Below are 18,088 nucleotides of genomic sequence, written 5' to 3' on the forward strand. Positions count from 1 at the left end.
AACTATATTGTAGACTCTGCCTATGTATTAACAGACCCTGGCTATTCTAGGGACTGTGATCCCAGGGACAAAGCTTAAACATGCACATGTCTGTATGTTCATAGGTAAAGGGGACCCCTGACCATTAGGTCCAGTCGTGACCGACTCTGGGGTTGCGGTGCTCATCTCGCTTTATTGGCCGAGGGAGCCGGCGTTTGTCTGCAGACAGCTTCCGGGTCATGTGGCCAGCATGACTAAGCCGCTTCTGGCAAATCAGAGCAGCACACGGAAACACCGTTTACCTTCCTGCCGGAGCGGTACCTATTTATCTACTTGCACTTTGACGTGCTTTCGAACTGCTAGGTTGGCAGGAACTGGGACTGAACAACGGGAGCTCACCCCGTTGCGGGTATTCGAACCGTTGACCTTCTGATCGGCAAGTCCTAGGCTCTGTGGTTTAACCCACAGCGCCACCTGTATGTTCATAGTCTCTTTAAAATGTGTAGATTGGTCAGAAATGGAATTGGAAGTTGTGCTTCTGATGTATATTTTAGCTTTCTTTTTTTACATTTATATTCCACTTTTCTGTCAAGGAGCTCAAGGTGGCATACATGATTCTTCCTCCTCTTAATTTTATCTTCACAACAACCCTGTGAAGTATGCTGGGCTTAGAGACTGTGACTGATGCAAGGTCACCCCTTTAGCTTCATGGTTGAGTGGGGATTTGAATGCTGGTGGCGCTGTGGGTTAAACCACAGAGCCTAGGGTTTGCTGATCAGAAGGTCGGAGGTTCGAATCCCCGCGACAGGCGTGAGCTCCCATTGCTCGGTCCCTGCTCCTGCCCACCTAGCAGTTCGAAAGCACGTCAAAGTGCAAGTAGATAAATAGGTACCGCTCTGGCTGGAAGGTAAACGGCGTTTCTGTGCGCTGCTCTGGTTTGCCAGAAGTGGCTTAGTCATGCTGGCCACATGACCCAGAAGCTGTCTGCGGACAAACGCCGGATCCCTCGGCCAGTAAAGTGAGATGAGCACCACAACCCCAGAGTCGTCCGCAACTGGACCTAATGGTCAGGGGTACCTTTACCTTTACCTACCAAGTTTAACACTCTAACCACTAAACCATACAAGCTTGCTCTTTAGTTGAATATGAGAAAAACGCAAGCGCTGAAATTGGAATTGGGGATTTCTGGTTCATTGCTCAGTCTATAAGTCACTGCTCTTTGCTATTTATGCCTGGGTGATATAAATAAGGGTTTAGTGGTGCAATGCAGTAGGCAAGGTGGTCATAATATCCCCTGTTGGCATTTAAGAAAATAACACACAATCCATGTGAATGAATCAAAAATGTTCCTGAAACATGGCAGCATTTGCAGCAAATATACTAGTATTAGAACAAGGCTGTCAAAACAAGGTTAAAATGTGCTGTGCGAATTTAACAGTGAAAGTTCAAGGCTCTTGAAAAATCTGTCAGGTTTACAGGGGGGGAAAGGCAGAGGCAGAACTTGAGAGTAGCAGATGTTGCATTAATATTTGATACAGAAGTAAATTTTTAAAATCACTGTATTGGAATTAATTGCTTGATTGACACTAATAGGAGTCACCTGGCAAGTTCTCAAACACTGCATAGAAAGTGTTTCATAATTAATGCCTGGTGTTATTGCAGTGGGTGAAATTTACGATCGTGACACAATGGGTTAGCAAACAATGAATCATCTTTGTTTATAGCACTTGTGTATGCTGTGTGTGTGTTTGTGTAGCTCTCAAATAGGAGCTGTATAGTCATTATTCTTCAGTTTATTTCTACATTGTTAAAATAGCATTTTTAAGAACATGTGGTCATGTTACATTTCCCAAGTACTTACTGATCACAGAAGTCTGCATGATAAATGTGGCGAGTGGCGCAGAATGTCAGAGAGTGATTTGCAGAAATGATCCTGCAAGTTCCTGCTGTAATCTTGCCTCCTGCCATCAGATCTCACTTAACTGGCCTTGGACAAGTCACTGTTCTCGTAGGAGATAAAGATAGCCCTCTTCAGCTATTCTCCCTCAGTGTCACATAATCACCATCTATTGAGAGCCACCACTCTCTCTGTTGCATCATTGTAGTCAATGTCACTGCTTTCCATGTGCTGCGAAAGAATCCCTGCAGTAGAGAGCCTGCTATTGTGTAGGCTTCCTGTGTGATTTAGAACCCTGCTATTTATTTCTTTTGACCTCACCATTTCTTCTTAAAACTGTGTGTACACATACACCCACTTCTCCACCCGTTACTCAGGATAACACTTAACGCACCTGAGGTTGACTAGTCAGTGAAAGCTTATACAAAAATAAATGTTAGTCTTGAAGTTGCTTTGTTGCTTAAATTTCAACCAACTAAGAATATACAAGGTAAATTGAGGTTGTGGAGTTGCCTTTGCCTCATCTTTCAAACTTGATGGCGCCGTATTTACAATGGATTAGAAATGCTATATTCGTTCTTAACTTGCAGTGGATATTGTGTATCAGGAATGGGAGGTTTAATAATAATAATAATAATAATAATAATAATAATAATAATAATAATAACGTTGATGATGATGATGATGATGATGTTTCACTTTGAAGCCCTGTTGGGGAACTAGAAAAATATATAGCCTAAATTCACCACAAGCTTAGTTTGTGAATTTAGGCTGGACACAGGCTTGGCTTTCTCATTTGCTACAGATACTAGATTCTTCTTATCTATTTGATGGAAAGACATTTGCTGTTATTTCCTGCTGGCAGGCAGCACTGCAGGGGTGTTGTGGTTTGAGGTACTGAAGGATTTCCAATGCTAACACTCATAACTCTTACTCTGCTTGTGTTTCAGAACTATAAATCTAGTCTTAGGCTTATAAATTCCAACTTGCCTAAAACCGACTAGTCTATTAATGCTGTGCATACATGTAGAACTGAATCTTAATTATTGCAGTTTTTTTATTATAAGATCTTTTGTTCTGTTGGGCCCGCAAGACACACCCAGACAATGGTTTCTTGTGCACATGGTTGGACAACAACATAAGAAGCTTTCAAAAATAGTACGTTCATAGTTTCCGTAGTGCACATGTGGACTAGGAAGATCTGTAGACTGGATATCTCTTGATTTTCAAACCTGCCACATAGACACGTCTGTACTTTAGTGTGGATGTGTGCACTATTTCAGTTTGATTTTCTTAAATCTACAAAGGTAGAGCTGACTTTAGTACTTGGATTCCAGAGCTGTTCTGAGTTTGTGTATGTGACTACTCACTGCAGATGAAATAATTTAGTTGATGGAAGATTCTGATTCAGTAACGAATGTCAAGGTCATCCATGTCAAGTATTGCTTAAAGCAAAGAGAGCATTTGGTCCAGTCCTGGCTCTCTGGATCTGTAACAACTTCGAGTTACCAAATCATTACAGCTGGCTTAGTTAATTAACGACAAGAATGTGCAGTTCTCTGAGGCTGTACTGAGATTTCTAAACTTCTGCTGCTTCCCCTTGAAGCGAATAGGCTTTGCCCAACTATCCTCCTTCTTAACTGCTTTTTTCAGTTTTGACAGGAGATTCTTTTTAACCCTCAGAAATGGCAGTAGCCAATTCTACTCCCCCAGGAGCCCTGTAGGAGAACTTTTGGCTTTTCTGCCAGGCTCACTTGCATTCACATTAGGACAACTGTGTATGAAAGCTGCATTGCCCCAGACAATTTATTATAGCAGAAAGAATTCAAATTAATAGAAGCCAGGCATAATAAATCAAGATTGCTTGTTTAGGAACACTGTATTTTAGTGAGCAAACACCAGCTGTGCATGACTGAGGATGGCCCAAATCCAGTTGGGAAATTGTGCTTACTGTATGCTGTCATTGTGCAGGAAAACTACCTATTCCACCTGCTTAAAAAATTCTTTTTTACTAAGGGCTGTGATCTAGCCAGCCCTCCTCTCCACTCCCATTTTGATTTGTGGCAGTAGAAGAGTACCCTTGAGGTTCTTGCAGAAAATTAGTTTTATATATAAATAAATGTGTGCCAACTACAGCATAGCTGAGTCAAGTATCCAGCACTGAAGATTGTATGCAGCTCATTTGTCTGTGTACAATCAGCTCAATCTTGCATGAGACATTCATCTTTGGTTGGTTGCCATATTGCCTTTATCCCAAAGTATAAAATGCACAGGTAAAAAAACCCTATACTTTGCCTTTGGAAAACCATTGCGTGAGAGACAGCAGTCATTGAGGGTTTGGGAGAGAGAGAGGTCAAATTTCAGAGAGGAAGATGGGAGTACTCTTGTCACGTCGTACATCCTGGTCCTAAATCCACTTCCATACAGTCTAACACCAAAATGCATGCTTGCACACACACACACACACACACACACACACACACACAGCCTGAAGGCTCTGTTGAGTTTTTTTAAGGAAACCCCCAAAATTGTTGCTTTCTTTAGGAAAACCTGAAAGTTGTTGAGCTTTTGTTAGACATACACCAACCAAAGTTTACAAAAATACGGTTTTTTTAACTAAGATCCAGGACAAAGTGCCTCCTTTCGGAAATTCCCCTCGGACGTCAATTTTGCCTTTGAAATCCTGGTAATGTCCATGAAAATCCAGACATATGGCAGCCCTAATTCATTCACGATTCCACAGCCTGCCCTACAGCGGCCTGTAAAGCAGACAGTATTAGTAAACTGAGCCCTTCTCAACTCAGAGATTTATGGAGACTAGGCAGAGAAGTCTGCAGAACGGCCATTCTGAACACTTTAGAATTTTTAAATAGCATGTTCTGAAAAGGCAAAATAGCAGGGCAAGAAAGCAGGCAATGAATACTACCAGGAACAGTTATCTGGAAATCAGAATTGGCCCGGCTAGCAAAACCAGGCCATTTTCAGTAAAGAACACTTGTAACAAGAGAGGTAGCCAGCAGAGGGAGTGCTTTTCACCATTTTCCTTCCTATGGCACTCTGGTCATGACATCATCAAATAAGTTTTTTATTTTAAAAATCCACACACAGCTCTTTATTAGCAACATAATCAATTTTAAGAACAGGAAATGGAGGAGCAGAATAAAAACATGCTAAATAGTCACATCTGTGAGACTCAATGCAGAGTTGCAGATGGATCAAAAACTTTCTCCGGCATGTTGGTTAGCTTACACTTCGCTAGATAACCTTGTGCTTGTGGTATCTGCTTGCCTTTTGCTGGTTTCAAATACAGTGGTACCTCGGGTTAAGTACTTAATTCGTTCCAGAGGTCCGTTCTTAACCTGAAACTGTTCTTAACCTGACGCACCACTTTAGCTAATGGGGCCTCCCGCTGCCACCGCCACACGTTTTCTGTTCTCATCCTGAAGCAAAGTTCTTAACCCGAGGTACTATTTCTGAGTTAGCGGAGTCTGTAACCTGAAGCGTATGTAACCTGAAGCGTATGTAACCCGAGGTACCACTGTATAGCATCTTAAATTCTTGAAAAATAAGTCATCCAGGAAAGGGAACATAGGTGAAAATGGCTGCCAAATGAAGTTCAAATACAGTTAAGAAGGATAAAATTTCAGGATCAAAAGTTAGGTCTAAGTTTTGGTGTATGTTAAGCCTCATGATTTTAGCTATGAAGTCATACCAACAAAGGAATGGACACTTATGGGCATGAATCCTGTCTGTAGGTCATGGCTGTCCTTGTTCATGCACTCTTGCCCTTATTTAGAGAAGATCCTTATCTGGAGCCACTCCTGTGCACAAATCTTATCTGAATTAGGAACTGTGGATGTGGAAATCTTATGAGCATCAGTATACAGATGTTGCTCATCAGCACTACACCAAAAGCAATGTATTCAAATTCATCTTCTGGCTGTCACTTAGTGATACATGCCTAGAGCTAAACTGGAGCCCTTATATCTAGAAGAACAATACTGCTTTACCATACAACAAATAAACACCAGGTCAAACCAGCATTCTTCTGTGCATTGATTTCTTGAAGGAGTAGGTCTCATTATTCACTGCTTTTGACACCTTAGTTACTTAAGCCCATGGAAGTGCATCAGTATGGTTCAGAGAACCTCCATTAAGCAAAACATTATTATCTTGGGTTGCTATCCTATGCACATTTGAAGTAAGAACCATTGAACACAGGGACTTGTGGGACTGGGTTGTTAAACAAACTTATATTCCACCCCCCCCCCGGCCACACACTTCCACACAAAGGAGCAGCTAATGATAAAGCAGCAAAATAATACAATTAAAAACAAATAAATATTGTAATGAAAATTGCTAAGAACATCTAAACACAGTCAACCACCCTCACAGCTTATAATTTCAAGGTTGCTAGGAATAGTGTATTTGCTTGGGTGAACACAAATGTTTTGCTTTTTAAATTCCTCCTGAATATTGAGGGAGACAAATTTATCCCACCAGGAGGGCATTCCCTAAATGGGGAAGCTCTACTGCAAAGGTCTCCCCTACTGATTGTCTTGCCTGAGATGCTTCATCTTGATATATTGAGAGGCTCACTCTTAGGTACTTGGGTCCCAAACCATTAAAACCTTGGCATACTAACACCTTGAATTTCAGGCCTGGTTACACAATGTCCCATTGGGAAGCCCTGCTTACCAACCTAGCAGCTGTATTCAGCACTGGTTGCAGTTTCCAGGCCATCTTTGAGTGCAGCATCACATCGAGCGCATGGCAGTGGGAGCACAATTGGCCCCTTAGGAGGGTTGTTGCTAAGCATGGACAACCAAGGCCACCTGGACTTTAACTGACCCAACTTCTTTCCAGTAGTGCAACGTAGGCAATGAGTGAATAACAAGGCTTCCGAACAAATTTTTCCAAAGCAAATTGTGCTTAAGATTTTAGAAAATGTAGAACAAGCTAAACAGTTTAAGAATATTATTTTAGGGGAGGAAAAGTAATTTGTGGTTTGAGTAAGAGCGGAAAAAAGCAAATGTTAATAAAGGCAAACACATATACCTATTTAAGAGTGTTTCCTAATAAATTCAGCATTTACTAATTTGCATTCATTTGTTGTCCGATCCTGGCTTCTCTCTCTAGCGCTTTCCAATACTTCACCTCTCTTAAAGTGTGTTAGAGCTCTTCAACTTTTTGAATCCATGGCTCTCTTTCTCTCTCCAGTTCTTTCTCAGGGGTTCTCAAATTGTTGTCTGTGGATCAGCAGTGGTCCGCAAGCTTCACTCAGGTGACCCATGGCATGCTGGTATTGAATATTCATATTGACTTTTAATTGTATTCTTATTGCTTATTTTGTTTCTTATTGCATTTTATTGTATTTAAATTTGAATACTACGGAATGCTAATTGTAATACAATAAAATACAATGTAAGAGATAAGCTTCCAGTGCAGCTCTTTACAATTGCTCCAAAAGGCAGAAAAATTATTATGTGGTCTGCCAAGTCTGCTGGCAATTTTCAAGTGGTCTATGGGCTGGGGGTGGTAGTTTGGGAACCACTGATTTAACATGTTTTTTCAACTCCCCTCCCAAACTTTTAATCAATCAAGAGGAGAGGAGACTCCTGGTTAAATTTTGGTTTCCTCTTAATTGCAGGTTCTTAGGTTGAACTTAGACCCTCTTGTGCAGAGCTGTTTGAGCTAAGCCTCTCCTCAAACTTCTGTCCTTCCTTTGAACTTTTGGCCCTTCTGTGTAGGAGAGGCTTTAAAGCATGGGTAGGCAAACTAAGGCCTGGGGGCTGGATCCAGCCCAATCGTCTTCTAAATCTGGCCCACGGATGGTCCGGGAATCAGCAGGTTTTTACATGAGTAGAATGTGTCCTTTTATTTAAAATGCATCTCTGGGTTATATGTGGGGCATAGGAATTTGTTCATTATTATTTTTTTCAAAATATAGTCCGCCTGCCCCCCCACAAGGTCTGAGGGACAGTGGACTGGCCCCCTGCTGAAAAAGTTTGCTGACCCCTGCTTTAAAGCAAAAAACAACCATTTTACAATCTGCTTTGCAACTCAAAAGCTAAACACAAAATGGTTGAAAGTCTTCTTGCTTCACGATTGTGTTGATTCTTGCTGTATTAGGCTACATATGTAGTTTTGTAAAGCCACTTGGAAATGTTTTGATGTGCGTTCTTCACCACAGTTCTTTTATTTATATATCTATGTGCATTGATGGAGTAAAGCATACAACTGTGAACTATTTTTTTAAAAAGTTTTGAATGTTTGTGGTGTCCAAAGATGGCATTGTCATTGTCATTGCAAAGCTTTCTCATGCCTCTCCCCTTTGCTCCCATGTCCATTCCCGAGTATTCTTTTGGTTTGTTAAAAATGGGAGAACCTGTAGATGGAAAAAGAGTGCTACTTAGGTTTAAGCACAAGCTAGGCAGTTTTCCAAATATTTATCCTTCAAATGGTAATTAGGGGATAAAGCATTAGAGTGACTATTTGAAGGGGTTTGATTAGCTGTGCATGCAGATAAAAGAAATGAGTCATGAATCTTCATAATCAGGTAAATTATGTGTTTTGTCTGAGAACAAAGGAGTTCGAAAATGGTGTTGAAGTCTTTGAAATCTGGCATGAAAATGTGGCTTCCCAATCTCTTAAATTGCAGCTTTCGTACAGTAGACACGAAACAGCATAATCTGTCAGAGTAACTCCAGTGGGTTTTTAAATAGCTTTGTGCATTATAAAGAAACATGAATTTTTTTTAAAAAAAAGAAGTAGTGCTAAATGAGATATTTGCTTTGATCTACATGATTACCTAAAATGGTACTGTCTCCCAATTGACATGTATATCAAGAAGCTCACAGAAAGGAATTGGTGGAATGTGCAGTGATGATGCTAAGCAATGGCTGTGAACAGACATTAATTCTTTTACAGCCTTGAAGATGGCATGATAGAGGTATTATTGCTCACAGAGCACACATTCATTTCCCCCCTCTCTATTCCACTAAGGCTTTGATCAAACAGGATTTGCAGGTTTTTAGTTCTTCAAAATAATAGAAAGCCTGTCTCACCATAGTGGGACGGACTCTTCCCACCCCAATATGTGCATTGATGGCCAACAAGACCTCTGTTATTCTGCCATTCTCTGAAAAGCTAATGTCTGCACTTAGGCTGTGCTTGTCATAACAAGCTATTGAAATAAGTCAGATACAGTGTTTGTATGCGTGTTGATAAATTGGTAGAAAACGCTAATGGGACTTGAGGCCGGCTCAGGACATTTTAATATGTGAAGTTGAACATGCAGTGGTGTCCCTTTTCCTTCTCATTAATCAAGGATACAACCCCTAGGGAAGTTACCTGGTGTCAGTGAACTGAAGCCTTGGAAGTGCTAAGATTACATTCTAGTAAGTCTGATATTCCTGCCACACTTAATGGCAACAGACTCACCTTATTATGTATTAGGGCTGCCTAGAGTGGAGCAGGGGTCTGTATAAGGTGTGCATGTGGCTTTTTTTTTTTAAAGAAGGTTTTGCACTGTTAGGTAAAGGTAAAAGGTAAAGGACCCCTGGACGGTTAAGTCCAGTTAAAGGCGACTATGGGGTTGCGGCGCTCATCTCGCTTTCAGGCCAAGGGAGCCGGTGTTTGTCCACAGACAGCTTTCCGGGTCATGTGGCCAGCATGACTAAACCGCTTCTGGTGCAACAGGATACCGTGATGGAAACCAGAGTACTCGGAAACACCATTTACCTTCCCGCCACAGTGGTACCTATTTATCTATTTGCACTGGCATGCTTTTGAACTGCTAAGTTGGCAGGAGCTGGGACAGAGCAACGGGACCGCACCCCCTCATGGGGGACCTTCATGGGGACCTTCTGATCGGCAAGCCCTAGGCTCTGTGGTTCCACCTTTTACATTGCTAGACAGAGTGGTGTGGTGAGCTATTACTGTTAGCTTTAGGAACACCCTCTATCAAGGACTGAGGTTCTGTTTGCCCAATGGTAGTAGTGTTTTACATCTATATATGTAAAAGTAATGTAATAGATTTCCTTAACTAAGGATGTCTGACATTTCACCAAAAACACAGCAACCATACCCTTAATCTGCACAAGTAGAAAAACAAGCTCCTCCCCCCGCCCACGAGGTACCCCTTACATTGCAAGGCTATACAACTTGAAAAATCACAACTGCAAAAATTATCTCTTACAATCCAATATTTGGATACACAGTACTGGAGATGAAGATGCTGCAGTTCCTGTTTATAAATAGCATTATATGCAGGGGTCCACCAATACGTTAGACAATGGCATCCATAAGTTTAACATGGGCAGCCAGTGGTGAAAGCCTCTAAAAGGTGCCACTGTAGAAGTAAGGTTCTTTAACAGATGGTGGCAGCATGGGGAAGCAGAGAGTGCCTCTTTCAAAATGGGTCAAGATGCAATATCAGTATAATGGATTTGGGTTTGTTACAAACATATGTGCCCACATCTCTCCACAACTCCTCCCTCTAAACCCAACCCCATCCCTCATTAGTGGGCACTGGATGAACGTAGTCTTTTGAACAGGAAACAGGAAACCTGGCCCTTATTAACTACCAAGTCGATCCAAAATTTGTGGCCCGCCAGCAGCAAGCATAAATACGATGTTAATTTACAGCATCAGATAAAGGCAGATGATGATTATGGAACACTCAACCTTTGTGACAGATGCCGCAGAATCAAGTTGCAAAGTTGGTACTGCTGAATATAGTAGCCTGGTCAAACCTCAGAATTTGGTGTTGGGTGGGAGTGGAGCTAATGATGGTTTCTGGTGGTTAGGGGATTAGGGTTCTGGGACATGATTGGCTTTACGTGCTGGGGGATTGGGCTGCCATATTTTCAGTGGGACTCTAAATAAATGAAAAATCAGTTATTCCTTAATAACCCAAACCACTTCTATAACCCCATCGCTAAGCTCATGTGTGACTGTGCATTTTAGTGTATCTGAATTATCAGCGCTGAGAAAGGTACAAGTTGAATAAGAACAGCTATTTTTAAGTTCAGAAGCATTTATTGCTTATAACGGAATCCTGCTTTTCAAATACCAGCTTTTAATAATAATAGCTTTAGGCCAGCACCCTGCTGTGCTAACAGCGGTAGGCTTGTATCCAAAAGTTTCTTGAACAAGCAGAAAGATGCTTCAACTCAGGCAAGGCAGGCGCATGACTTCCAGTTAAGCTTCTCTTAGTGGGCAGCGGTTTATATCCCTTCCCCTCCACCTCATGACACCCCCCACCACATGCTTCACCAAAGGTAAAAAGGTAAAGGTACCCCTGCCCGTACGGGCCAGTCGTGACCGACTCTGGGGTTGCGCGCCCATCTCGCTTAAGAGGCCAAAGGTAGTTACAATTTATTTCCTGCCCACTCGCAGGTCGGGTTAGAACAGTTAACCTACAATGTTTAAAAGTGGTTTTAAAACAACTTGCAATCACAGAAGTAAGGTTGTTTCCAAGAATTATACATCTCAGGTGTCAAAAGCCGGGGGCAAAGAAGTGTTGCAGTAGCTGCTGAATGGCATGGACTGTTGTGCCATTTTAGATGATTTTTAGAAGACACCTGAAGGCAGCCCTGTTTAGGGAAGTTTTTAATGTTTCATGTTTTATTGTGTTTTTAATAATCTGCTGGGAGCCGCCCAGAGTGGCTGGGGAGACCTGAGATATAGATGGGTGGGGTATAAGTAATAACAACTTCTTCTTCTTCTTCTTCTTCTTCTTCTTCTTCTTCTTCTTCTTCTTCTTCTTCTTCTTCTTCTATTTATTTATTGTGCAAAGGTTGTTCAGGTGGAAGGGCAGCAACCCTGCAAATTGGACAGAGTCATCCTCCCTCAGCCTGCCCCATTCAGCACCATCCCCTGACCATTGGTGGGGAATTGTGTAGGGCCTTGTGTAGGTCGTGGTGGGAAGAAAACCCATCTTCCTCCAGCCATGTAATAGTAGCTTAAGTTGGAATCCAACTCATTCTGGAGTCCAGAATTGGGTTTAGTTTGCTCAGGATCTCAACCATCCCCAGTGCCAAGTCTAAATGCCATCCTGGTTAAATGCTGCCAGAAATAATTAGCGATTTCAGTTCATCTCCTCTTAAACATCCAAGGAAAATCATTCACAGGTTTCCAAAGCAAAGTTTTCTCCATTGCCGAGCAATTCTTTTACAGCTCGAAAGCATTTCTAATGTTTTAAACCAAACCTCCTTCAATTTCTTGCCTTCTGTCCAGCTGTATGTAGTATTTGAGAGCAATTATGCTCTATCATCCTGGTGGCTATCTCTTTTAAAAAAACATTGCAGAAGTGTGAAGTTGGAAGGGCAGACCTTAACAGAATAGCCCAACATTCACTGGCAAGTAGTGCTGCAAATAGAGGTCTTGAACTGCTAACGTGTGCTGTCCCTGCAGGGTAAGGAAATAACTTGCTAAGACAAACCTAAAGCTAGTAAACTGTGCCAAACGCTACAGAGAAGATAATGCCTTGTCTATTCTGGTCTGCAAATTCTTTTGTAGCCTGGATACAGAACTGGCTACATTTCAGCATGAAAGCAATATCTGTTTTCTTATGTGTTGTTTGTATTTATCAGCTGCCTATTATTCTAGTCCCTTTAGGCAACACACAGCAAAAATCAATACAATAAAATACTGGATCAGATAAAACAAAATCGGCGTATAAAATCTCTCTCTCTCTCTCTCTCTCTCTCTCTCTCTCTCTCTCTCTCTCTCTCACACACACACACACACACACACACACACCCCACTATTGAAAGCACTACAGTAATTCCATGGAAGTTAAAATAAAATGCTCAAATGCTGCGAAAGTAGAGACTAAATAATTAGTGATATTGACTTTAAGATACTAAATTTGTATAAAGATGTTTAAAAGGCTTGGGGGTAAACAGAGAAGTTTTCACCTGCTGCTGATAAGTGTCACTATAAGCACCAAGTGGATCTCTCTAGGGATAATGTTCACAACCAGGGGGCCACCACTGAAAAGACCCTCTGTGTTTGGCACCCTCGATATTACAGATGAAGAAGGCACTACAAAGTATCTTGATAAAGATGAGTTTGAAGTATAGTCACCATATTTCACCTAAAAGGGTTAGTTGAAATGTGGTTACTATATTGTAGCATCAGGAAGCTGGTGGTTTGAATTCAACAGCACATTTTGATACAGTTGAATAGGGCATAGTTATGATTGGGAATGTCTCTCCCACACCGGTAAAGTTTTTCTTGCCATGCTAGTATGTCATCTGTGACAAATGACATAAGACCAACTTTCCTCCTCCTCCTCTTCTACTTCTATTATCATGTGTGAATGTGTACGCACCACCGTATGTGTAATGTTCCTTCATGCAGTTTTTAAGCTAGACTCTAGTCTAGAAAACTTTATGCCACAAGGCTTATGGATGCTATGGACTTACTTGCTACGTAGGAACATAAGAAGCTCTCTCTTTCCCATATGAACTGATCCAGACTCTGTGATCATCATCTGAGGCCCTTCTTTGTGTGCCTCCTTGGCAAGAGGTCAAAGGGCAGCAACACTAAAGCAGGCCTTTTCTGTGGTGGCCCCCGCTAGTGTAATGCTTCCACCAGGGAAACTCACTAGGTGCCTTCGTTACATATTTTAAGCACCAGGCAAAAACATTCTTCTCGTAGGCCTTTGGCTAATTAAACAGCCTTTTACAGTGGGGTGCAGGTGGCGCTCTGGGTTAAACCACAGAGCCTAGGGCTTGCCGATCAGAAGGTCGGCGGTTTGAATCCCCACGACAGGGTGAGCTCCCGTTGCTCAGTCCCTGCTCCTGCCCACCTAGCAGTTTGAAAGCACGTCAAAGTGCAGGTAGATAAATAGGTACCGCTCCGGTGGGAAGGTAAACGGCATTTCCGTGTGCTGCTCTGGTTTGCCAGAAGTGGCTTAGTCATGCTGGCCACATGACCCGGAAGCTGTACGCCGGCTCCCTCGGCCAGTAAAGCGAGATGAGCACCACAACCCTAGAGTCGTTCGTGACTAGATCTAACGGTCAGGGGTCCCTTTACCTTTACCTATGGCCTTTTAAACTGCGTGTCGGGTGGTGGTATTGTTTTTGTTCGTTACTATGTTATATATTTTTGGTTTTTATATTGTAAACTGCCCTGTGATCCTCGGATGAAGGGCGTATAGAAATCTAATAAACGAATAAACATACTGCATCAGCTCTTTTGGTCCACCTGGCTTAGTATTGTCTACAGTGATTCACAGCAGCTCTCCAGGGTTACAGACAGAGGTCTCTCCCACCCTTACAGGGATTGAACCTGTGTCTCTCCCTGTGTCTCAAGGGATATGCTCTACCACTGAGCCATGGCCCTTCTCCAGCAGACTAATATGGCAGCTACCCTGCGAAAGAAGTAATAATCCATCCTTTTCTGAATCTTTTTATTAATATCTTCCATTTATGCCGAGAGACCCCTCTTAGTTTTTATTTTACTCTTAAACTTAAGTCTCAACATAATCTTGTATCAGTGACACTAGTCCAGCTTTAGTTACACCTGGTAACCATTGGATCCAGGTGGGAATGTGCTTCGACTTCCTATACTTCCATTTAAGCACATCTTCTGGCTGTGCATGTATCTCCCTTGCTGAGTAGGGTAATTGAGTGCAGTTCTTTCTAGATTTAAAGCACCACTAGTTAATAAGTTACAAAAGTTAAATTAGAGCTGAAATTAACGTTTGCTTACAACTGTTGCACATAACTTTTTCCATTAAGAATGATGTGGCTGTGTGTTTTCCTTCCACAGACAAAAGCAGTTGGTTTGCTTGATGCAGATGTGTATGGGCCTTCCATCCCAAAGATGATGAATTTGAAAGGAAGTCCAGAAGTGACGCCAAGTAAGTTTGAATGGATCTTACTCTTTCTCCCCTTCCCTCCCCAATGTTACAAGGAAATCTTGAGAGGCAGTGATTATTTTTGGTGGTGAGAGTAGGGAAAGATGCTCCTTCCTATTGTGCCAAATGACCATAGATAACTATGCCATGGTAACATTAATAGACTTACATTGCCTTTGACCACTGTTTGAAAACTGTAGTTCGAAATCCAGTTTTCAGGGTGTTGCCTTGTGCTGGTTAATGAGAACATACATAGCAGCACTGACAGAGATTCACAGACTTCTGGTATTCTTCTGAGCACAATTGAAAGTGATGCTGCTTACTTCTTAAAGTCCTATATGACTTAGGACTTGGGGATGTTTTCCCATATCAACTTGCTCACGAGTTGAGATAATCTTTGGACCCTTGCCTTCAGGTGTCTCCATCATCCTAGGTAGGACGTGTCGCAACTAAATAGCTGCCATTCTCAGTGATAACATCTCTTCCTGAGAGGCTCAACAGGCATCCATGTTAACTTTTTGGTGCCAAACAAATGTGAGTCTTAATCCTTCCAGACTTCTTTTAATGCATTTATAGTGGTACCTTGGTTTTTGAACATCTCCATTGATGAACATTTCAGTTTTTGAATGCTGCAAACCCAGAAGTAAATGCTTCGGTTTTCAAACGCACCTCAGAAGTCGAACATGCCACGCGACTTCCGCTGAGTGCAAGATCCTGAGGCCTAGCTGTAGGCTATTGAGTTTTCGGTTTTCGAACGTTTCAGAACTCAAACGGTCTTCTGGAACAGATTGCATTCAAAAACTGAGCTACCACTGAATTTGAAAGCATCCTGGTTTCTTTTTAAAAAAACAACACCATATTTTAACTGTGTTTGTAAATTGTCCTGGAATTTAGCTTTGCTGAAGGTTGATATGTAAATCTTTAAAACAAATGGAAGTACAGTGGTACCTCAGGTTAAATACTTAATTTGTTCCAGAGGTACGTACTTGAGCTGAAACTGTTCTTAACCTGAAGCACCACTTTAGCTAATGGGGGCCTCCTGCTGCCGCTGCACCGCCTGGGCACAATTTCTGTTCTCATCCTGAAGCAAAGTTCTTAACCTGAGGTACTATTTCTGGGTTAGCGGAGTCTGTAACCTGAAGCGTATGTAACCCGAGGTACCACTGTATGTAATAGGGATGCAGTTTCCTCAGTGTGGGCGACACAACTAGGATGGAGTAAAGTTGTCTGCAGTAAAAAAGCGAAAATGATATAGTTCTGGAGTAGCTCCTTACAATGCATTCTAGGGTAGTGCTACAATATTGTGGCGATGGGGAAATGTGAACACCGCGCAGCTTCCAGTGCGAGCCCGGCCTGCCACTTCATTGCCTGATCATACAGAGATCCAGTTCATGTTATCTTTTGGCAGGGTGGTGGTTGGAAAGATCACACTATCTGGGCCTCTGCATTGTTAGTCAATGTCTTTAAAAGGGAACTACCTGCATACATAGGGATGCAGGTGGCGCTGTGGGTTAAACCACAGAGCCTAGGACTTGCCGATCAGAAGGTCGGCCGTTCGAATCCCTGCAACGGGGTGAGCTCCCGTTGCTCAGTCCCTGCTCCTGCCAACCTAGCAGTTCAAAAGCATGTCAAAGTGCAAGTAGATAAATAGGTACCGCTCTGGTGGGAAGGTAAACGGCGTTTCCGTGCACTGCTCTGGTTTGCCAGAAGCAGCTTCGTCATGCTGGCCACATGACCCGGAAGCTGTACGCCGGCTCCCTCGGACAGTTAAGCGAGATGAACGCCGCAACCCCAGAGTCGGTCATGACTGGACCTAATGGTCAGGGGTCCCTTTACCTTTACCTTACCTGCACACATGTATTCCCACCTCCTTAATTGGAACTCTGATTGTACGGGGCTCTCAGTTATGGGAGGAGCCTATGGGCGTACAACTGATTCCATCCACTTCACAGGCATTGCCTCCCGAACTTGTGAGGGTGGGGGCCTCAAAGGGCCCTGCCTTTCTGTGTGATGTCATGTGATTAGAGCACCCAAATAGGGCTTATTTGTGTGGAAATGAAGAGAGGCTTGTGCTGCTTTTCCAGTGTACAGTTGCAGTGCTGCCGCCTCCCCCCTTCCCCGGCAACCTGGAGTAATGAATTGTGGCATAGTTGTCAGAATAAAAATCCTATAACTGAAACAAATTATGTGTGCTGTACAAATATTCAGTAGCTTGGACAGTAGGGCATGCATGTGGCTAGAGTTAGGCACTGCTTTTGGAACCAGGTAATGCAATAGTTGAGCCTTGGAATGCAAACCAGATCTGTAAAGACTAATTGTGAAATGATCTGTGTCACATCCTACCTGGTTTCCTAACCATACGTATTGATGTGGAAGATCCTGTGGTCAGGGCACCATAATAGAGACAATTAGTGTTTAATGTGCTCGTACTTAGTGTTACAATAATGTCTCAGACCTTTGTGGGATAAGAAATTCTTACATTAATGACATATATTGTTTCATCTTCATGTGAAGATTTGTTATCCAAAGTCCTGGGAATGTCGTGGCATATGAATAGGAGTAGGAAGAACACCAAGTAATTGGTTTTTGGAGCTAATCCACACCTTCTGAATCTTCTTACCTGTTAACATTGGATGTGTGTGTTATGGCTGGTTTTATCTGTCTAGAACACAAAATCTTGGAAGATGTAGATTAGGGCCCTCAGTAGTTTAGTTTAGAGCTCCCTTCCCCCCCAAGGGAGGCCCCCCCCTTAGTCCACAAATTTTCATTAATGAATTACCGTATTTTTCGCCCTATAGGACGCACTTTTCCCCCTCCAAAAATGAAGGGGAAATCTGTGTGCGTCCTATGGGGTGAATGCAGGCTTTCGCTGAAGCTTGGAGAGCAAGAGGGGTCGGTGCGCACCGACCCCTCTCGCTCTCCAGGCTTCAGGAAGCTATCAGCAAGCCTGGGGAGCCCGTGGGAGTTCCCGCAGGGCTCCCTAGGCTGTGGATAGCAGCCTGCCGCCCGGCACGCAGGCGCCCTAAAGCAGAGCACCCCGCACTTCGGGCAGACATTGGCCAGCCCCACAAGCTCGGGGGACAGCGGGGAGGCGCAGCGCCGCCATACCACTGTTCCCTGACCTGGCTTGGTTTCCCCACCTGGTTTTTTTTTGGGGGGGGGAAATAAAGGAATTTCCCCCCCTTTATTTCCCCCCCCCAAGAAAACTAGGTGCGTCCTATGGGATGGAGCGTCCTATGGGACGAAAAATACGGTATTACATGTTTTGTTGTGCCCTAAATGCCAGGCTTACTTAGCTGCCAGATGATTCCTTCCCCTTCAGAAAGAGGTGAGTGGAG

General features: G+C 42.9%; 1 protein-coding gene across 5 annotated transcripts in view; it reads left to right on the forward strand.

The window, feature by feature from the left end:
• NUBPL (NUBP iron-sulfur cluster assembly factor, mitochondrial) overlaps positions 1 to 18,088 on the forward strand; it is a 56,236-nt gene that overhangs the window by 3,098 nt on the left and 35,050 nt on the right. For 2 of the 5 annotated variants that reach the window (XM_083619339.1, XM_083619335.1), the window contains exon 4: positions 14,663 to 14,753. The exons of 2 other annotated variants lie outside the window; for them this stretch is intronic. In XM_083619339.1, coding sequence (XP_083475465.1) covers positions 14,663 to 14,753 — 91 coding nt within the window. Of the gene's footprint in view, positions 1 to 14,662; positions 14,754 to 18,088 lie in introns of those variants that run through there. One more of the 5 variants, XM_083619338.1, reaches the window with a different exon arrangement.

Source organism: Podarcis filfolensis (assembly GCF_964270895.1).
Source record: "Podarcis filfolensis genome assembly, chromosome: 1".
NCBI classification, from domain to species: domain Eukaryota; kingdom Metazoa; phylum Chordata; class Lepidosauria; order Squamata; family Lacertidae; genus Podarcis; species Podarcis filfolensis.